Below are 20385 nucleotides of genomic sequence, written 5' to 3'. Positions count from 1 at the left end.
AAGAAAGTAATAGCAATAAAAAACTAAAATAAAGAAAATAATGGTGGGTACAGAATGCACCATACTGAAAAACATATAAAGGAATTTTCATGTGTACCTTAGTAAAGGAAAGACATAGATTTCCTTTTTTTAGGCTCAATTGAACAAATTTATTCTCATGACTGAGTTAGGGCAATTATAAATAGAAAATAAAACAGAGAAGGAAATTCCTGCCAAAAACTCAGAAATTATGAGATTAATCTCAGAAATTTGAGAAAAAAAATTAAGTTTCAAAAGTTGAAAATTTACTCAAAAAATTAACACATTTTGACATTAATCAGGTATTTCATAGAAAAATCAAGGACGTTTCTCATCTTGAAGTCAAAAATTTGCAGAATCAAATTTTTATATTAAATTGGATTTTTATTCTTGCATTTACTCTAATACAAGAATAAAATTGTAATAATGCAAAAATAAAGTTATATTTTTGCATTAAAAAAATTAGTTTTTTTCTGATATTACCAGAAAAAAACTAATTCATAGGAGAATAAAGTCATAGCAATGCGAGAATAAAGTTGTAATAATGATAAAAAGATGGGATATTAGATAAAGACAAGGGAAATAGTTGAATTAAAATTAGATGGAATATTAAATGATTTCAAATGAAAATAAGAAATAAATGAGAAAAAAAATACAAATACACAAAAATGTCTAAAAATAAACAGAAGGGACAAATAAATTAAAAATTAAAAGGAATAATAAAAACGCCTCTAAAACCACTCGCAGCGGCCTATTTTAATAGTTCAGACACTAAATATACCTTAATATTTATGATGTGTCGACTTGGTATTTCAGCTTTCAAATCTGTCTTTATTTTCTTTACAATATTTGACTTATTCTAAAAAATAAATAAAATCCACAAATAAGTAAATTTACCACAGCCAGTAGTTTCTCAGGCTTAATAAACCTTTTAAAATTAACGGTTTAGCTCTACAACAAAACGGCTCACCTCAGATTTGTACAGCTGCTCGTCGTCGATTTAAAAATAAAAACAAGGTTTTCTGGCTTAGAATCTTCTTTATTCAACAATTCTGAACTAGAACAGGTAAATATTCTTAGCTACACTTTTCAGACAAAGACAAAAACCCCCACAAATCTTCACCACAATGTATTTGCAAGTGAGTAGAAAAGGCTGCAGTTCTGCTTTAAACAGCAGAGCTGACAGAGAAAACTGGATCTTTGTAGCAGGTCAACAAATGACTTCTTCCTGAAATCTAATCTGGTAAATAATAATAAAAAAACACCAAGGAGGCAAAGAGCGGCGCTCAGCCGCCATGTTGGGCTGTGTGTTCAGTTGGTGAGCGACCCGGATCAGGTGACCTTCTGTCAGACTCCAGGAAGGAAAGGAAAGGTGAGCCACAGCAGAACTATGATGCTGCCACTTGGGTTAATGGTTCCTCCAGATACTGCACCAACGCCTCTGCCTGTAAACACACACACACACACACACGCACACGCGCACACACGCACACACACACACACACACACTGCAGTGAACAGGATCAGACTCCAGCTGGGCTGCAAACCTGCAGACTGTCAGTCTGGAGAACCTGAGTAATCTCTGTCTCTGCAAGAAGCTGCTCATAAAATTAATTTAACAGAATAACAACTCATAACGTTTACTGACCCGTATAAAAACGTAGCATTGATCACTTCCTACTTCCTGTATTAGGGCCAGGCTAAGAATAAAGTGGAAATTATATAAGAATAAAGTTATAAAATTACTAAAGTGACAATATGAAAATAAAATTGAAAATTATGAGAACAAAGTTGTAATATTACTAGAATAATGTTGCAGTAATATGAGCATAAAGTGATAATTTTCCGAGAATTCACCCCAATATAAAAACAATGAATAAAACATCCAGGTGATCAAGATAAATGTCAACTTGAGAAAACTTAGCACATTGTAGTTCATTTTAAAGGAAACATAGGATTACTTAGAATCTTATAGTCACTTTAACTCTTTCCACTGCTGAACCTGAAACAAAAATCTGCTTCAGGATGAACTTTTGCTTTACAGGGATGAATATGTGAAGTCTTACCTTGGCTTTAAGCATCCCGAAGCCAACCGTCTCCTTGGCGTACATACACAGCAGCAGGTTGGCGACACGTGTGATGGCCACCCTTCCTTCCTGAGGCACACAGAAAAAAACTGCTTAAATCTACTCATGCGCACCTTTTCCCTTCACATCCCAGTCGTGTTTCTCACCATGCAGTCCATGAGGATGAATTTCAGGTTGTCTTCATTGAAGGCTTGGTGGCCGTTCTTGTCGTAGGCGGCCCAGATGTTGCTGGCGATTGCCGCCGTGACGCGGGCGTCGGTGTCTCCATAACCGGAGTAAGCCAGAAGAGAACCCTCGTTGTTGAGTAAACTGTGGGAAAGCAGAGAAATTAAAGTTTTTATTGCATTCTATGAGGTAAACATTAACTGTGATATTTTCTTTTGACATATAATAGTGTGCAACATATTCCACTCAGTGTTTTGTGATATAAATAGGACTGTGCTAGCAATTATTCTAGTAATTACTCTGATCATTATCTGGATAAAAACTGGCACATTCTGTAGATTTTTCATTTAATACAATATTAGATACATTTCAAAAATGCAAATAATTAATTACATTAATTCTTCTAAATAATATTTATTGCCTAAAATGCAGTAACAACATTCCTTTAGTGAACCCTTGATGATGATTGGCAACAAAGAATGCATCTACATAACACAACATACATTTAATAGGTATAAAATGACTATATTAATAATAAATATGTATTAAATTATAGGACTTCGACTTATTCAAAATCTAACCGTCAAATTGTAGCTATGAACATCATTTTAAAGACACGATGCTGCAGATTTATAATGTTATCATGATTTCGAAAGTCATTCCTCAAAGAGAACAAATCTAACTCCATAGAAAGGCCATAAAATCTAGTTCAACAATAAGAAACAAACAGACCATGTGAGTGAAAAACAACCACAGGCAGTGCTGTAAACCCATGTAAAGCTGGTTAGCTTGATGCTAGCTCCGTACTCACAGAGTGCTCTGGACTCCGTTGGTGTTCGCCTGGCTCAGCACCTGCGTCAAAGCTTTCGGCCGCAACATTTCAGCCTCCTAAACTAACAAATAAAACCTGTTTTATTCGATATACTCGATATATTCTAAACAAAAAACCCTTAAAGAGTCGCAAACAGCGTACAAGACACAGTCAAATCAGCTGATTCGACTGTCATCTGGCACTTCCTGTTTCTCTCCTAATGCACCCTGGGTAACTGAGTCTTTTTGAAATTAAAGCCGGAAACGGTAAATGAGCGGCCTCCTGTACTGGAGACAGTAAAGCGCTCTCCTTTACCGTTTCCAGTGATTTTAAAGGTTTATTGTGCAGACTTTTTTTTCCACTAAATTGTTTTGATCTAAAATAAACTCTAATAAAGACATAAAAGTTATCTTAATATTATTTTTGTGATTATTATTTAGTATTGACTTTGTAAACAGCAATATGAGGTGCATAAGACATACTACATGATTAACTGTAAATCTCCTTGAGCTCAGTTTGTTTTCTGAACTCACAGTGTTAGCTGTGAGTGTTCACAGCTAATTACTCATGAATAGAAAGGCAAGAGGAGTTAAAAAGAGTTAAAGAGTTTTGCAGACGCTTGGAGGATGTTATGATGACAAACTTCCAAAAAACTGCAAAACAGCTGAAACACTGAGTTCCTTTAAATCAAGACTAAAACCCCACCTGTTTAGAATTGCTTTTGAACCATAATAAATGAAACATTGACCAACATTTTTGATGTGAATGATTTTGGTGATGCTACTCATCAAATTGTAATACATGTTCAGTTGTTGAATGTATGATGTTTTCTTTATAACTTTATAATTGTGTGTTCTTATTGTGTAAAGCACTTTGAACTCCCTTGCTGTTGAAATGTTCTATACAAATAAGCTTTATTGATTAATTGAGCATTTATTTTCACTTTTTGATCAATAAAGCACTTTTTAAATTTAATTAATACATTAATAAGAGTATTTTCACAATGATGGCCTTAAAACATCTTGTTTCTGCTTTCTGATTGCTCTAGATGCCATGTTTTATAACAGGCTTATTTATTAGCTCAGTGAATTTCTCCACGTCCTTATGGCTTCCCAGAGGGAGGAGGAGACAACAGCTTGGTAATGTTGACCCGACACGCCTGAGCCAACTGTTCTTTATAGCTTCAACCCAACCGTCACTCTTTTCCTTCATAAAAGAAGACCAGGCGTTTATTTTCCTTTTTGGATTCCTGCTGTTGAACTGGATCTAAGTGGTGAGTCTCTGTGGATTAAGTAATTAAGAAATTAGTTTAGATGTACTTTTTAGCCAAACTATAAAGCAAATAAATCAAAGTATATCATAAGCATGTAGAAAGCAAAATGTGTGACTCTTTCTGTTTGACTAGTGTGAGGCCTGATTGACTGATACACAAATACAAGAAAAATAAGCAACAGTAATATTCTGGCCCATGTAAATGAGATATAGCCTAAAGTTAAGAAGAGCTTGTTTGGCCAAACATTAGACCGGATCACTGTAAAACTACCATGAACTCCTCTCTATGCAAAAATATTCAACTGGTATAGACACTGGACCCAAACTGGGTCATCTAAAGGACAATATCCCAAACAAGGAAGCAAATCTACAGCAGAATGACTGAAAAACATAAATCAAGATGTTGCAATGGCCCAATCAAAGTCCAGATCTCAGTCTGAGTAATGCTGGGGTGAAAGCTAAAGCCGGCAGTTATTTACAGACAAAAAGTGTTAGTTCCTTTCCGTCAAATAAAATATTATTTGCTCACCACTTGATATTTCAGACCTTTGATCCAAGGAGTGAAATTTGTACCTTTGAGCGATCTTTGTTGTGGAACAAAACTTTCTCTAGCAGTTATCTCAGCTAAAAGGGGTTTCAATTGATTAATGCAAAAACATTCAGATTTTAGATTTGCTTAGCAAATAGTTGAGGTTTAATCTGTATTATCCCACCGTCCATCTGAGTGTGGATTTGCAGATATGGTGTGGACTAAATGGGAGTTCATTTCTATATCACTGTATTAAAAGAAAATCTGTTTAATCTGCATTTTTGCAACAATTCAGCAGTTCACAACAAGGTCCTGAAAGATCAAAGCAGGAAAACTGAAGCTTCAGCTGTTTGGACGCTAACCTTCCAGCTTCCTGCAGAAGATTTTTGAACTTTAAAGGGGCAGTATCATGTAAAATTGACTTTTTGTGCTTTACATCATGTTATAATGTTATTCCCTCATCAAACCTGCGCCTGGAGTATTGCCTTGATTCTTTCATGTATGTCGGAGAAATCCTTTGAACTCCATGGCAACCATTCAGCTGTGCTAAACGCCTGGGCAGACCTAGCCCCGCCTTCGAGGATGCAGCTCCTCCTCTGAGCTTCCCACCTCAGATTTTTATTTCATTTAACTTTTATTTAACCAGGTGAGTTATCAGGAACAAATTCTTACTTACAATAAAGAAAGCAAGTAAACAGCGAACATTTACAGTAAACAGCAAACATTATCAACAAAACTTTACAGAGACAAAGACATGAGATAAAATTAACATTTAATTTTAAACTGAAATACGTGCAGGTTTCAGACAGCATCTTCTTTAAAATACCTGTACTCCTTCAGACTAGTCAGCAGCAATTAGCAAACACCTGGTGGAACTCGTTATAGGAGCTGCTTCTGAGTGCAACGCTGTTAAAGGGTTAATAGAGGAGCCATGTTGTGATGACATCCTGAAGGAGGAGTTTCAGAAAGAGCAGGAGGTTTTAAAGAGACAGAGGCCCAATTTCAAGGAGTGAAATTACAAAGTCAGGTTTCTTTTTAGTCGTATTTTCATACATATAGCATTTTTATAATAAGTGAAGTTATTTAATCACTTGATTGTGCTATAAAATGTGCCTGGGAAATACTTAACTCTGGCCCTTTGAGTATGAACAGTTCTTAGAACCATTTCATTTTGTTTCTCAAATTATAGTTTGGAGGCATCATCACCAAACTCCTCAGTCCTCTTTCTGTACTTCCGGTTTGCTTCTTCAGCCATCAGGGAAGATGTCAGTGACAATGGCTAGAAACGACGGGGTCACGGTTTTTACGGTGCAGTCCGACCCGCAGAGCCGCTGGCCTCCGGTGTGTCAGATCCTGAAGAGCCTTTGCTACAGTCCGCTGTGCTGCTCTGTGTCCCCCTACGTGAGGAAGACCCAGGGAAAGTCCTACTCAGTCCTCGGCGTGAGTTTCAACTTCAGGTTCTGGTTGAGCTGCTGCTTTGCGTTAATGGGAGTGGACTCACACAACACCCGTCTCCTCTGTGCTTTGTCCTTCACAGGCCATGCAGATAATGATCGGACTGCTCAATCTGGGCTTAGGCGGAACCCTCCGTGCAAGTCCAGACACTGACTGGCAGCTGAATGATTCTGAATTTCCCTACTGGTTGGGAGCGCTGGTGAGCAACCTGCTGCCAGATTAATCACTGTGTTTTCTATTTTTCATAAAGTGTTAAAGCAGAAGAGCAAAGTCACAGGTGTTTCTGACGTCACTGGTAAAGTCAACTCCTTTAACTTTATTGCTGATTTGACTGCATATCATAAAGCGGATGCAGAGAGTTTACAACAGGGTCTGATTCAGCGTTAGCTGTTAGAAACTGTTTGTGAGCAAAACTTTGTCAAATAATCTGCTAATGTCAAGAAAACAAATTGTGCAAATTCATATGTGAATAAGTTTTTTCATCCAATAAATTATTAAAAAACATGCCACGCCATGATCCTGTCTTCTTCCTCATGGTCTGCGCCAGTGGCAGGATTCGGATGTTGGTCACAGTTTTATGGTCAACTAGAAGTCACATGATCAACAACCGGATGTTTTCACTGGCGCAAACCACGAAGATGAAGACGATAGGAAGAGGTCAGAGGATGATGGCAAGACATGTTTTTTTAATGACTTAATATTTTTGAAATTTCAATTTGCGCACTGCTATGGTCAGTGGAAACGCTACTATTATTTATAAGGACTGCAACATTTGGAAAACATGCACTTGAGACACAGTTCTTGAATGTTATGATGCAGATATCAGCGTTACTCCCTTTGAAATTCAGGATTTGGTTCCTAAATTAAAGGTTTATCTAAAAAGGAGAATATTATGAAGCAAACTCATGGGAAGGTTTTCCATCCTACACTGATGCAGTAATTCATGGAGCCCCAACCAAACTACTGGGTACATGGAAATATACATACGTTTCAGAAACCTGGCATTTCTGTAAAAAAAAAAATCCTTCTTTTCATTTTATGCAGTGTTCTAATTTCCTGAGACAAAAATGAATCAAGGTATTCCTCTTTGTTGATAAAACTGACCTTTATTGTTTTTGGTTCCTCCTTTTCGCAGTTCATCACCTTTGGAGTGATGTGTGTTTTATCTGAGAAGTTCCCAAGCCTGTGCCTGGTGAGTCGTTCAAACTTTATAAAACTGACAGCAAATACTGAGGAAGGTTACACCGAAAACTCAGAATAAACTTATTTCATCTGAAGAAGTTGTTATTGATAGCATAAAATCAGCATACATGACAAAAAGTGTTGCAAATATTGTAGTAACATTAATAATGTTCCTCTGCTTAGTTATCTTAATATTCAGACTATTTCATAGAGGTAACAAAATACAACTGAACCACAAAAAAAGGGTCATAATAATCAATGTTATTCAGGCCATGTGGGCCAAGATTCAAAAACGTCTTAGTTGTATCAGGGACTTGCACAGATGGACACTAGGTGGTGCTAGAGAAGCTGCCTTTTGAAATATATATATATTTTTAAATTTGTGGGTCAAAATAAATTTTTTTCTAGTTGTAGTTTTTCTGTTTTATGATCCCATCATGGTGGCAGAGGTCAGTGAGCTTCCTGGCAGCAGAAGCTGGATTGGATTTTTGTTTTCATGACAAAATGGAGGAAAAATTTGAGAAAAACTGAAAAATAAAAAGGAGCAAAAAATAATAATAAATTTTACACTGAGTTTTTTTATTTCGTTATTACAATTTAAAATTAATTTGATGACTTATTTCCTGAAAAGCGTGTGAAGGTTTCACACATAAACAAATTCCTGCAATAAAGTTTACTTTTAATCTACTTTTTAATCATACTTTTTATCTCCTCAGAGCTGTGATTTGTAAAATTATTGTTCTTCTTGTTTTGTTGTTATTTTATAATCTGTTATTTTATTGTCATTTGTTTTATCTTTGGTGGACTTTTGTGTTGCCACTTGTTTTCATAATTAGTAAAATTAACTTTCCAAACTTGCAGATGCTCATGTAATGTTTATTATTTCAAAAGTCGGTGGAAAGAAAACAGTAGTTAGTTTTTTTTAAGAAGTCATAGCTGTTTTATATTGATATATTTTATTCGAATTAGTGAAACTTATAAATGTTTTAAATGAAAACTTGAGTTTTAGATTTCTTGTGATGCAGGTCATCCTGAATGTGATCCTGAACCTGGCCGGAGTTGGTTTCGCCATAGCAGCCATCGTGCTCTACAGCATCTACGTATCACGACTTCGTTTACGAATAAGTTTGTTCACGCGAAACCAAGAACCTGGATGTTGGCGCTGTGTGACGCAAAAAAAAAAAGTTTCCAATTCGGTTTTGCAAAATAAATAAATTTCGATGAGGCTGAAAAAGCCATCCTAGCACAAAAAGCTTGTTATTGGAAAAAATGTTTCCAATTCTCATTTTTCAATTAAAAATGAGAATTGGAAACACTTTTTTGCGTCACATTATCAACAGCTGGATGTTACTACGGCACCAACCACAAAGATGACAACAGGAAGTAGTTGGAAGACGATGGTGCGCATGTTTTTAATGATTTATCGTGTGAACTAATTTATTCACGTCATTTCAATTTTGTTTCTTATTTAATGGAAATACTGCAATTGCAAAATTGTGTTTGTTTTGACATTAGTGGAATATCGACATTTGTAATGGAAACTCAGCTGATGTCTTTCAGGCTGACCCTAACAGGCTGTCAGGATAACCTGTTGGTAACCAATTACTAAGACTACAGGACATATTTAGGTGATATTTGGAAACAAATATTCATAAAGCAGCAGTCCACTAAACAACACGAAGCCGTTGTGAGAATGTTTTGTGGTCCGATCAGGTGCTCCTGATAGGCATGAATGTTGTGCTGATCGTTCTGTCCATCATGGAGCTCTGCGCCGTCATCAGTGCCGTCGTCCTCGGCATCAAGACTCTGAGGAACTCTGCGCAGGAGAAAAACACCGTAAGTCCACACAAACTAAACCAGCTAGTGATTTTACAAGTAAAGAAGAAGAAAACAGACTGGTTTCGGCTGAAACCAGCAGCTACTTCTGTTTGAGATGTAAAAGATGAACTGGAGGAAAACTGAAGCGAATCGGATCAGAATTTTCTCGTTGTGTCTTAGATTTCTTTATATTCTGACACTTTTTCTCTGCTGTTTTTTCTTCAGAATGTTGAAAACACCAAACCACTGCTGGAGGAGGTCACCTCTCATTCCACAGCCTAACGACCTCTGATCCTTTAAACAAAAAACTGAGAAAACTTTAAATGTTAAATGTAAAAGCTGATGTTTTTCTTTTCTTCACAACTTCACTGTTGCATTTGCTTAACATAAAGAACAGTTCCCCTAACACTATGGTACATTTTGGCCCTTCTTGTTGATAGAACCTCGTTATATTTCTTGATTTCTCTGCCTATTTGTTAAGTAACATTCCTCTTTAGAGCACACCGACCAGGAAGTGCAGATATCACGGGACTGATTAGCTGCCCTGCAGAGTTAATGATTAGCTGAAGTGAAATAAATCTGCTGGAATGGTGTTTTTGTAAAGATCATTCGGTCTATGCTATCCTATTTTTGAGTAAAACTGATTAAAAACACTGCATGTACTGTAAAATAAAGATTCATGTCAATCTGCATAAATGTTCATTTTTAATTATTTTATTTTCTATGAAGTCTTTTTAAATTTTTATATTTACATATTTGTGTGGGTTTAATGCACAAATGTCTCCAGATGATTCTAATTCTGAAAAATAGTTTTTATTGAACATATAACATGTTTGAAAATTAATAAATGATAAAAAGAGACATTAAAATAGCTTTGATTGTTCCTTTGTTTGTCAGGAACCTGATTGCAGTCATGCAAGATGTTAAATTTGCAATCTTTCTAATATTCACCTTTTTATGCAAATATTGCACATGTGAAAGCAAAATGAACTCCAGGAGGATGAATACAGAGTGATGGAAAAAATGTGAAAACTGTTTTCAGGACCTGCGACAGACTGGCGACCTGTCCAGGGTGTACCCCGCCTCTCGCCCGAACGTTAGCTGGAGATAGGCACCAGCACCCCTCCCGACCCCACTGAGGGACAAGGGTGTTCAGAAAATGGATGGATGGATGGATGTTTTCAGGACACATGAGGAGGTTTGTGCCATCAGATGAAATCAGTGTTGACCCACTTCACCAGCAGGGTCAGTGTTTCTTCAAGGGAGTACAGAACAAAAGAATGAAAGAAAATGGAGCAATATTTTACTGTTTAATGTATTAAATGAACCAAAGAGTCATTTTGGACTCCAGAGCTTCTCATTTCAGAGCCCTGATCCAGAAAAGACAAAAACAGAGATATTATCTCAACACAGCTGAAGATAAAATTGCAGCACTTTAATTTTTAATCCATTGTTAAAGTTAAACTGTGAAGGTAAAAATATGGCTGCATTCTGCAGGACTTGATTTTAGCTGGACGTTCACCAACCAGATCGATCCACTTTCCTTCCAACATTTCTCCTTTTCCATCAGTTTTTGTCAAAAATACAATAAATGAATCGGTAACCTAAGTAATGAGTTACATTTGGTAATTTACTGTCTGACATTAATTGAAAGTTATTGTCTACTGTACTGTGTTACTATTTGTAGCACTGAGGTTTGGATTGCTTTGCAGCGCCGCCTGCTGAAGTATCGATGGTTTCAAGCCCCAGGACTGATGAGAAGGATTTCCTTCAAGTCTTCTTTAGAAAAGCTGTCAACCTGCTGACACAGAAATATTCCAAATTAAACTGGTAAAGTTAGAGATTTACATCTTACAACACAACTGATTAATAGATGCAACTTCTTTGAAGTCCATCTTTTAAAAATGGTCCAGAAGAACAAATCATTTACTTGGCAGCTAAAAATGCATCAGTCAAAAAACAATCATTCTACAAAGAGAATGATGATTCACAAGTAGAAAATATTTCACACCAGAATATTCTAGACTCAAATGTGAAGCCAACTGCTCAGCAGTAAAATGGTTTTTACATCTTTGAAAAGCAGAAGTGGAGCCTCCTGCACAACCAGCGAGAATACACCAAGTGGTTTCTGGATGGCAAGTCAGCGTCTAAACATTTGTCTTTTCCAGCAGCCATTGTACAGCAAATACAGTGGCGAAGCCAGGTGACCAAACCGCTGGAGCTCAGCTGGGGTTGCTAGGTAACGGTGTGGGCTTTCAGGTTGCTAGGTAATGGTGCACTGCCTGCTTATTTGTGGTGTTACATTCCGAAGGTTTTTGAAACTGCAAACATTTGAACTTATTGCCAAAAAATGGCAGGGTGTTTTTTTTAAGTGCTCAGGCTGTTTTTAGAAGCAGTTGAGACTCAAATGGGAGCATACAAACATGCAAAATGTGAATTTTGCATAATAGGTCCGTAATATTTTACCTCTTCCTCCTTCACCTCACCAGTCAGGAACCCGATGCCAAGAGCAGCAAAAGAAATACTGACAACCAACAGCAGAACAGCCAGGAGAATCAAGGCTTTGTCCAGAGACGTCAGTAAGTTCTGGTGGAGAAACGAGAAAAGACAAAGAAAACTGATCTTTTCCATAAGCACATGTAGCTGAACCGCTGCGCTCACAGAGCTGTGAGGAGAAACGCCTCCTGTAGCGCCTGGACCTGCTCACCTGATCGAAGGCGGCCATGTTTCTGCAGCTGTCGTCATAGCGATCGGGATCAGAACCAGAGCGGTCACAAACCCAGAGCAGAGAGGAGTTGTTCAGGTCGATAGCGTAAAACACGATGCCAGTGATGGAGAAGATCGCACCAACAATGTTCAGGAACACAGTGAAGCCCACCTGGGAAAAAGATTTCAACCCAGTTTGTTTTCTCCAAATTCAAATTCAACAAACTGCAATCTGGAGTAAATAAGGTTGTGACTATAATTATAATAACATAGTAATGGAGGAAGTTGGGTTGCGGTCTGAGAGAGATATTCAAATGATTGATTCTTTCTGCCCATTCTTTACTAATCATTTTAAGAATGGGGAGAACTCCAAGGTACATTATAGTTTTTTATTGAAAAAAAAATTACAGTTAATTACTGGCAGCTATGTTTTACCGTACATATGGTCGTAGCGTACAAGATATTACGGTATACTATTTTGGGAACTATCACTTTAAGGGTTCAGAACAATAAACTGTTTATTTAAAAAATACCATGAATACAACAGATATACAGTTTGACTCACCAAGCAGGAGGAAGGGAACCGACCCGCTAAAACGGTCATGATTCCTGTTACGACAAACTGACAAGAACAAAATTCAGAACTTCAGCAACAAGAAACAAACACAACGTGAAACCCAGAAAAACCTGATAAACCTGAACGATGGCGTCCAAAAGAAAGAGCAAATTTACGCCTAATTTTTTTTTAACATTTTGAGATTAATCTAAAAAATTTCCTAAAGTAACAAGAAAATTTCCGAGTTTGTAAATTTTTCAAGTTTCCAAAGCCAAACATGTCCAACCATTAAACTCTGCTTAACTCTGAATGACTTTTCTATACATTTTCTGACATTAATTTCAACATTTCTTAGTTTTGTCTAGCATTGTTCTTTTTTTTTTTTTACTTTTGGAGCTCATAAAGTTTGTTTCTAGAAAATTCAGAGTTTAAACTTAAAAGTTTTTTTTTCTAGCTCATTTCTGAACTTTCAAGCTCAGAAATTTACTTTTGTTTTTTAAAGAAATTTCTGAGATTAATCTCAGAATGTACATGTTTTTTGGGGTAAATTTGCTCCTCCTGAGAAATGTCTGTGTTTTTTTGGCAGTAATTTACTCCTCTTTTCTCCTGTCTACATTGGCTCTACTATGCCATCATGAGCTGATTAAGGCTTGATTTTTGGAATATAAAGACGTTTTTAACAGTATTTTGGTAGAGAGTTAAGCTCAAGTGATTTTAAATAAATAATGTGCTGTGTACATCCCCTTGAAAGAAAGAAAAGTATAAAGTGTTTTTACCACAGCGCCCAACCAGTAAGCAGCTCCCAGGCTGGTGAAATCCCCCAGACGAGTGCTTGTTCTTCCCGGTCCGAGGCCGATATTAAGCACTCCCACCATGATCTGAACAGTCTGCAACAGAAATAAAACCATGATCCCTGTGTTACGGTGAGACTTTTCCCCCGGTTCCTCTCACCCCGGCAGCTGCAGCCCAGCAGGTCTGCACTCCCAGCTTCTTCAGGCAGCGGCAGCAGAGCGCCTTCAGGATCCGACACGGAGATGGAAACATGTTCCCACAGCAGCTTCTTCTTCTTCTGGATTAAAATCAGCAGAGAGCTGGGCTCACAGATGGAGTCTGAGGTGGAAACGATTCTGCAAAGGAATGTTTTAATCTAAAGAGAGTGAACTGAGTCGCTGGTCTGCAGAAACAGGCCTATCAGATGCAAACATATGAATAAACAGTTGTGGCTTTTCTCAAGGGAGAAAAGTTAAGCTGATTTCTTAGCCTTTCTTTTACAGGAAGAAAACATTTAGATTTGTGAATGTTTTAGGGACAGAAATGCTAAAGTTCAATGATAAAAAGAAAAGAGTCAAGAGAATGTGGATTAACTGGGTTTTCTTTATTTTTGAAGGAAACTTTTTACTTTTACTTGCGTAATAAAGGAGGGCTGGTGTTTGGAAAATTCCTCATGATAATATCCGAGCACAGCTGCTCTAAATGCATTCACTGCAGCGATAAAACCGTTTTGTTTAAAGTAACAACATTTAAAACATTTAAGGTTTGGTGCCTTTATTTCTTCATAGGCTTAAACCATGTGTGCATTAAGGAGAAATTTGTATTTTACAATAGAAAAGCATCCAAAAGACAGAGATGGAGAAAAACATCCAGACTTTACAATATAAATCTAATACAACTGTTAAATCAGTAGAAATCACAGCTTTCTACTGTCTTTGATTCTCTGAAATTAAAACTTATTTCTCCAAGATACAGATTTTTTTGTGAACCTGGAAAACCAGGTTGTGGAAGAGATTGAGAATCTTAATCCAGCTGAGATGTTTAAGTAGCTCTGATATGTATTTCATGTTCTTATATGTCAAATAAACCCTAAGATTAAACAAATAACAACAGAAGACATTTAAAATATTAAGTTTCACAGCAGCTGAGCTCACAGGAATAATCGGTGCTAAAACTTATTCAGAGGGATAACAGATACTTCAGAGGCGTCAAACTCATTTTTATTTTGGGCCAAAATCTGAATGACCTTAAAGGGCCGGTTGTGCCAGAATATATTGATAAAACCAATTAAACTGTTAAAATATCAATAAATATCTGTTCCTCCAGGGTTTTCTGATTGTTTCAGGGTTTTTTTTTGCAATAAAACTGATAGATTTTGTTGTGTCAATTTGGAAATGTAAGAAATTTGTATGATATTTGCACTAATGTAAGATGTTAAATGTGACTTTTTGTTACTCGCCGTATCGATCATGGACTGTAACTTGACATCAAGTAAAACTCAGGCAGCAGTCACTTAAACTCAGTGTTTTTGACCAATTTTGAGATAAATTTGCAGTAGAATCAGAAAAAATGTGTAGATTTATAGATTTTGTGTGAATTTTGCAGATTTGTGAGAAACTGGAGGGACGTATTGATGTAGTTTGGAGTCCAGGGGGCCACATAAAGAGCTGCGGCGGGCCGGTTGTGGCCCCCGGGCCTCGAGTTCGACATGTGTGAGATATTGTATGAACATATTTTGGAGTTGTTGCCTTGCAGCGTGTTTTCTCAGTCCATGTGTGGATTCTCTCTGGATTCCTCCCACATTTCTGTTAGGTTACTATAAATTGGTCACATGCATATTTAAAAAGTGACACCAAAAGCATTATTTCTGACACAAAGCAGCTAAACGTTACATACAGTTAAAAATATTACACACCGAAATTCTGTGTCTTTTTGTTCTGAAATTCACAACAAACATGAACTCAGCAGGTCCAGTTTGTATCACAACATTATAATCAAAATATTCTTGTACATTTCTGCCTTGCACATTAAATAACGTTTCAAAAGATCAGATATGACTTAGTCATTTTGAAAAGAAAACACAGATGAAGACTCTGAGCAGAGCTTCCTCTGGCTCGGTTCACCAGAAACAGAACTCCTGATGTGAAAGAGGAAGATCCAGCTTCAGGAAAAACAACCCAGAGATTTAAGCTCAGCAGTTTACCACCTGACTTTCTGATCAGTCTCTCACTTTTACATCAGCTGATCACAATTCAAGAGGAAACAGGGTTGGATAATCTCTGATTTAACACATCAGTAATATTTTTAGCTGAAATAACAACAATGGGAACAACTGGTGCAGAACATCATGCATTTCTGCTTTGTGATCACGTAGAAATGATGCAAATTTCATAGGGAACTTCTGTGATTTCTGGGTTGGTCGTCTGTTCTGGTTCACTGGAGCTCTGCAGGAAAAAATAATCAATCAATCAGGTTCATTTGTAAGCCACATTTCAGCAACAAGGTTGTTCAAAGTGCTTTATGTCATAGAAACATGAAAAATCAACAAATAAAACATTAAGTTTCTTTAAAATGTTGGTTAGAGTTTTATTACTATGGTACAAAAAATAAATAAATTCTAAACAGGAGAGATTTTAACTCAGCAGTTCAGCTGTTTTACAAATATGAGAAAAGATTTAAATAAAAATTAAATGCTACAAAACAAAGACTTGATGTGAGAGTAAATTATGCAGATACTGATTGATGTAAATAGAAAAATGTCCAGGCATCTTAAAAAGTTGTAAAAAGTTTTTTAACATCTTAAAAAGTTGTGCACATCTCTGTAAGGTATTGTATTCTTTAAAAATGTTACTTTGTTTGGATATCTGGGAAAATTTGCTGATTTAAAGAAAGTTTTAAAACCTAAATTTTACATAAAACAGTCAAAGACATAAAGAAATAAAACAACTTGTACGCAGTCAGGATGTATCGGCGATTAAATAAATATATCCAGATATATTTTGATAATTTACCAGGTTTTCGTTTCTTTTGAAGCTTTTCAGGACTTTTATTGCCGAAACTAGAGCGCTGATGGCGACGCAGAGCTCCAGGGCCGACAGACCGACCAACACGCCGTTGACGCCTACGGAAAGGACCTGTGGACACATTTAACAACTTTGAGCTTTTATCCTTTTTTCATTTGTTAGTAACTTCACACATCATCAATACTCTGTGTTATTTTACTCATTGTATTCCAGAATTAATTTTTGTAGAATTTAAACTATTCTAAAGTAAAATAAGTATTTATATTATGAGTAAAATAATAGAGAAATGTGTCTCTTAACTAGATGAGGGCAGTTTTTTTTTCTCCTGAAATAATTATTTGGTTTAAATTGCAGCATTAAGTTAAAACTCACAATTCAAGATTAATGAACTTAAAATGTTTAGACAACTTGTCTCCTGCTGACTTAAATTGAATTTTTAAGGCAGCAGGTTGACTTTCATTTTCAAGTTAAAGCACCTTCAAGTGTTTTACAGTGTATTTCCAACTCTTACCGTGACTGAGCATTCATTATAGCCAAATGAACCATAAACACTTCCACAGACACCATGAGGATCAGTCATATTGATGATGTAGAAGAAAATGGCTCCAGCGGCTCCAAAGATCCCAACAAAGTTCAGAAACACATTGAAAAGAATCTGAAAGGAAAGAATCAATCAGGACAAGAAGCCGATGAAACGTTTTCTCAGAGTTTTGAAAATGACCCCCTCACCAGATACAGACATGGCTTCTTCTCACACAGAATGCAAATGATGCCAAATATGACAAACTGTGAAAGAAAACAAAAGATAAATTATTGCTGTTCCCATTTGTTGCTATGGTGACGGTCTTTAATTGCTCACCAGAATTCCCGACCAATAAGGGAAGCTGGTGACGTCTATTAGCCCACAGCAGGATTCACTGTCAGAGACAGGGAGTAATTAGTTACATTTACTTCACTTTGTTGAAAAATGTGCTTCGGGGAGTAGCTCTAATGTACGTTTTACTTTTACTTGAGTGAAGACAAGTTGAAGAAGTAATGCTCTTACTGTACAGCGTTTGGATGCTGTGCCCACCTGAAATGGAGGATGAGTCCCAGGCTAAAACTGAGCAGCCCAATCATGATGTGCAAAGTCTGTGAAAGAGAAAACACAGGAAAATGATAGACGATATTAAAGATTAAGATCTGCATCACATCATCTCGAGCTAATCCTGGGAGACACTCACAGGCAGGACGGGACATATAACCCCCCAACGTAATCTGGGTCGGCCCCAGAGCCCCTTTCTATTGGGATGTGCCTGGAAAACCTCTACAAGGAGGATCAGAGATCTGATACCAGAACAAACGCTGCAGACCCCTGGTCTTTACTCCACGCTCCCATGCGATGAGCAATAGCTCATGACAGTAGCTGAGTTATAAAATTGACAGACTGCTAAATAAATAAGTTTGTTTTTGGTCCACCTCTCCTCTCCACAGCAGATCAAAACAACCACAGATGAGGACAAATCTGTCAAACACACTCTACTCCATCCCACCTTTACTCATGAAGAAGATGCCAACACACCTAAACTCTGAGGTCCAGACCGAACGGCTTCCTGGAAAGAACAGTCCACCATTTTCCAGCTGCGAACCTTGACCCAGCACTCAGACGAACTGAAGGCTCTCACAGACTGGGACGAACTGCATGGTGTGGATGGTGCGTCTGCTCATTTCAGTTTCTTGCATTCTAGCGCTATTTCTTCCCACGTATTTACCCTGAAAGTCTCTCTGTTTTCCAATCTCTTCCAAAAGAAATCTCGAAAATTTGGCTCCATTTTGTCCAGATGATGCAGACTCTCAACGTTTATTAAAAAGATTGACCTTGGTGGGGACGTGTCTGGCAGATGGCCGTCCGCTTTGAGTCCACATTGAATCTGCCACAAGTACGTGTGGACCAACGTGGAGTGAAGGACGGTTGAGGATGTGGGAGCTTTTGGACTGTCACTCTGACTCTGCTAACCACCCAAATGCATTCTGCAGGTCATGACCTGGGGACACCAACAGAACAAAATCATCTGCAAGAAACAAAGATGAACCCAAGAGGAAGTCAGGCACTATCCCTCCATAGCTGCTCCTGGAGATCAAGTCCAACCCAAACAGGTGACGAGTGGCAGCCCTGACAACAAAGTCCAATCCACACAGGAATGAGTCTAACTTTGTGCAGGGAACACAGATCAGCTGTTGCTTTGGTTATTCAAAGACAGGATAGCTGCATCCTGCAGCACCTCAAACAGAAACACCTCAAAGACCACCATCCTAAGTCTTCATCAGTTCCAAAAACACACGGAGACAGAAAAAACAAACTGAAAAATCAATTTCGGTAAAATAAAAACAATTAATTCAGGAGTGATCAAAGCATTTTGGAAGAACAACAGTTTCTTGCTCACCCCAAGTACCAACAGGGAGGCTCTCCGGACCCGTTTCAGGTGTGGGGGCACCGAACAGCCCGCCAGGCTGTGGCAAAGGGCCTTCAGGATCTGACACAGAGGAGGCAAGTGACCGTTTGGGTCAGAGACCACCGTGAGGACAGTGGCTCCATCGGCTTTGCTCACAGTCACAGACATCTTTCCAGAGGCTGGGAGCTGAACAGACAGCAGAGATGGAAGAACAGGAAATATATTCAAACTGGTGGGTGGATGGGTGGGGTGAAAGTGGCACTGGTCACATGACATACATAATATTTACCTGATGTTTAATAAAGCAAAAGGGGAAAATTAGATTCTTAATAGAAACCATGTATGAAAAACAGTTATGAAATTCAAAATTGGTGACTAATTCATTCTGAAAGTCAACATCAAACTTGTTTAAAGTAATCTGCTTCCTTGTCAGAGTTTGCACCAAAGTCATAGTTAATGAATACAAAACTTAAGTTAGGGGAAGTTTTTCAAAATTTCCCAAGTCAGTCATTAATTTTGTGGTGCATTTGTTTTTATAATAAATGATCCAATTGTTTAAGCATAAATTAGGAAACGTGCTGTGATCTTGCAAGTCCCTGGCTATAACACCCATAGTGTTTGGGTTTCCTCTGGTGAGGAAATGAAGCTTTGTGTCTTTGTCTTTTTGCATTTTTAGTGTCAGAATGCACATTAAATCTCATTACATGTTGAAGTTTATGGTTGCACTTGTTGGATACTGAACCTCTAAGCTGGAGCCTTACATTCAAAAATGCAAGGTAAAGAATCAGGGCCTAAAATAGTTAAAGCTACAAGCTGCAACTATAGAAACTGTGTTTGTAGAGGAAATGTTCTTTTTGGATTTTGTAAAATCCAAAAATTGAACCTTTAGGTTTTAATGGTGTAGAGGTTATAAAAGAGAGCTGGTGTTCATATTTATTAGGAAATCCTTTTATTGGCTTTGATCTTTAATATTTGCTTCCAGCCATGAAGAACTGAACCACATGGTTTATGTTTTGTGCATCTAGTCACTCTGTTTCCTGTCAAAGGGACAAAAATTCAGATTTTCTTATTCGTAACTCTGCAGAAGGAAACTTTGAATTATAGGTTCCCCAAAAGTGACATTTTCTCAGGTTAGCGTCCAGAGCCAGAAAAGAAGCTCAGCTTCACCGACACCAAACTGATGAACTGTGACATCATTGTTTCATTTTATTGGTTCTATTCTGACTTTTATATTTTACTTTAGCTTAGTTTTCATCATCTTTTCACCTTTTTTCCAGTAGTTTAGTTGAGTGTTGCTGGCTTAGTGAGTATTTAACTGTAAGGCTGAATTTATTTTGTTTGTAAATTCTCCCTTATTGGAGAGAAGTTGTTGTGTTTATTCCAGACATGCGTAACGTTTTGATGGTAAAGAACGTCAGTTTTGGACTTTTAAAACCTAAACCTTACACTGAAAAAACACAACATTTCTTCAACAATTTTGGTCTAGTTTCTTTGCTCACTTGAAACAAGACAAAAGAAACTTACAAGTAACTTTTAAGGAAGATATAAGAATTTATTTTA

The 20385-nt window shown here is 37.3% G+C and overlaps 3 protein-coding genes across 4 annotated transcripts; 1 reads left to right on the top strand and 2 right to left on the bottom strand.

The window, feature by feature from the left end:
- Window positions 1-1036: 1036 nt before the first annotated feature.
- lamtor2 (late endosomal/lysosomal adaptor, MAPK and MTOR activator 2) lies at window positions 1037-3309 on the bottom strand. 2 transcript variants are annotated; one of them, XM_007570562.2, is made up of 4 exons: window positions 3082-3307; window positions 2252-2414; window positions 2085-2174; window positions 1037-1463 (listed from the first exon to the last, which is right to left on the bottom strand). In XM_007570562.2, the coding sequence occupies exons 1-4, from the start codon at window positions 3147-3149 to the stop codon at window positions 1407-1409; spliced, it is 378 nt and encodes a 125-aa protein (XP_007570624.1). In that variant the 5' UTR covers window positions 3150-3307; the 3' UTR covers window positions 1037-1406. The 2 variants fall into 2 exon arrangements, with proteins under 2 accessions (XP_007570624.1, XP_016536442.1); XM_016680956.1 differs by lacking the exon at window positions 1037-1463 and adding an exon at window positions 1666-1718 and having other exon boundaries at window positions 3082-3309.
- Window positions 3310-4225: 916 nt separating this feature from the next.
- LOC103150833 (uncharacterized) lies at window positions 4226-10029 on the top strand. The gene is made up of 8 exons (XM_016680939.1): window positions 4226-4354; window positions 6141-6322; window positions 6420-6536; window positions 7473-7529; window positions 8545-8729; window positions 9202-9355; window positions 9563-9663; window positions 9744-10029. Exons 2-7 carry the CDS (start codon window positions 6146-6148, stop codon window positions 9617-9619), a joined length of 747 nt encoding a protein of 248 aa, XP_016536425.1. The 5' UTR covers window positions 4226-4354; window positions 6141-6145; the 3' UTR covers window positions 9620-9663; window positions 9744-10029.
- Window positions 9249-20339, bottom strand: LOC103150815 (uncharacterized). The gene is made up of 13 exons (XM_016680938.1): window positions 18817-20339; window positions 17466-17524; window positions 17253-17310; window positions 17123-17179; window positions 16382-16504; window positions 15741-15814; window positions 13551-13668; window positions 13376-13486; window positions 12609-12665; window positions 12045-12215; window positions 11804-11923; window positions 11016-11138; window positions 9249-9335 (listed from the first exon to the last, which is right to left on the bottom strand). Exons 1-12 carry the CDS (start codon window positions 19099-19101, stop codon window positions 11076-11078), a joined length of 1296 nt encoding a protein of 431 aa, XP_016536424.1. The 5' UTR covers window positions 19102-20339; the 3' UTR covers window positions 9249-9335; window positions 11016-11075.
- Between the last annotated feature and the right edge of the window lie 46 nt (window positions 20340-20385).

This window comes from Poecilia formosa, unplaced genomic scaffold, assembly GCF_000485575.1.
Source record: "Poecilia formosa unplaced genomic scaffold, Poecilia_formosa-5.1.2 Scaffold263, whole genome shotgun sequence".
Classification (NCBI taxonomy): Eukaryota; Metazoa; Chordata; class Actinopteri; order Cyprinodontiformes; family Poeciliidae; genus Poecilia; species Poecilia formosa.
The sequence above is the reverse complement of the archived record's forward strand: the minus strand, read 5'-3'. Positions and strand labels throughout refer to the sequence as shown.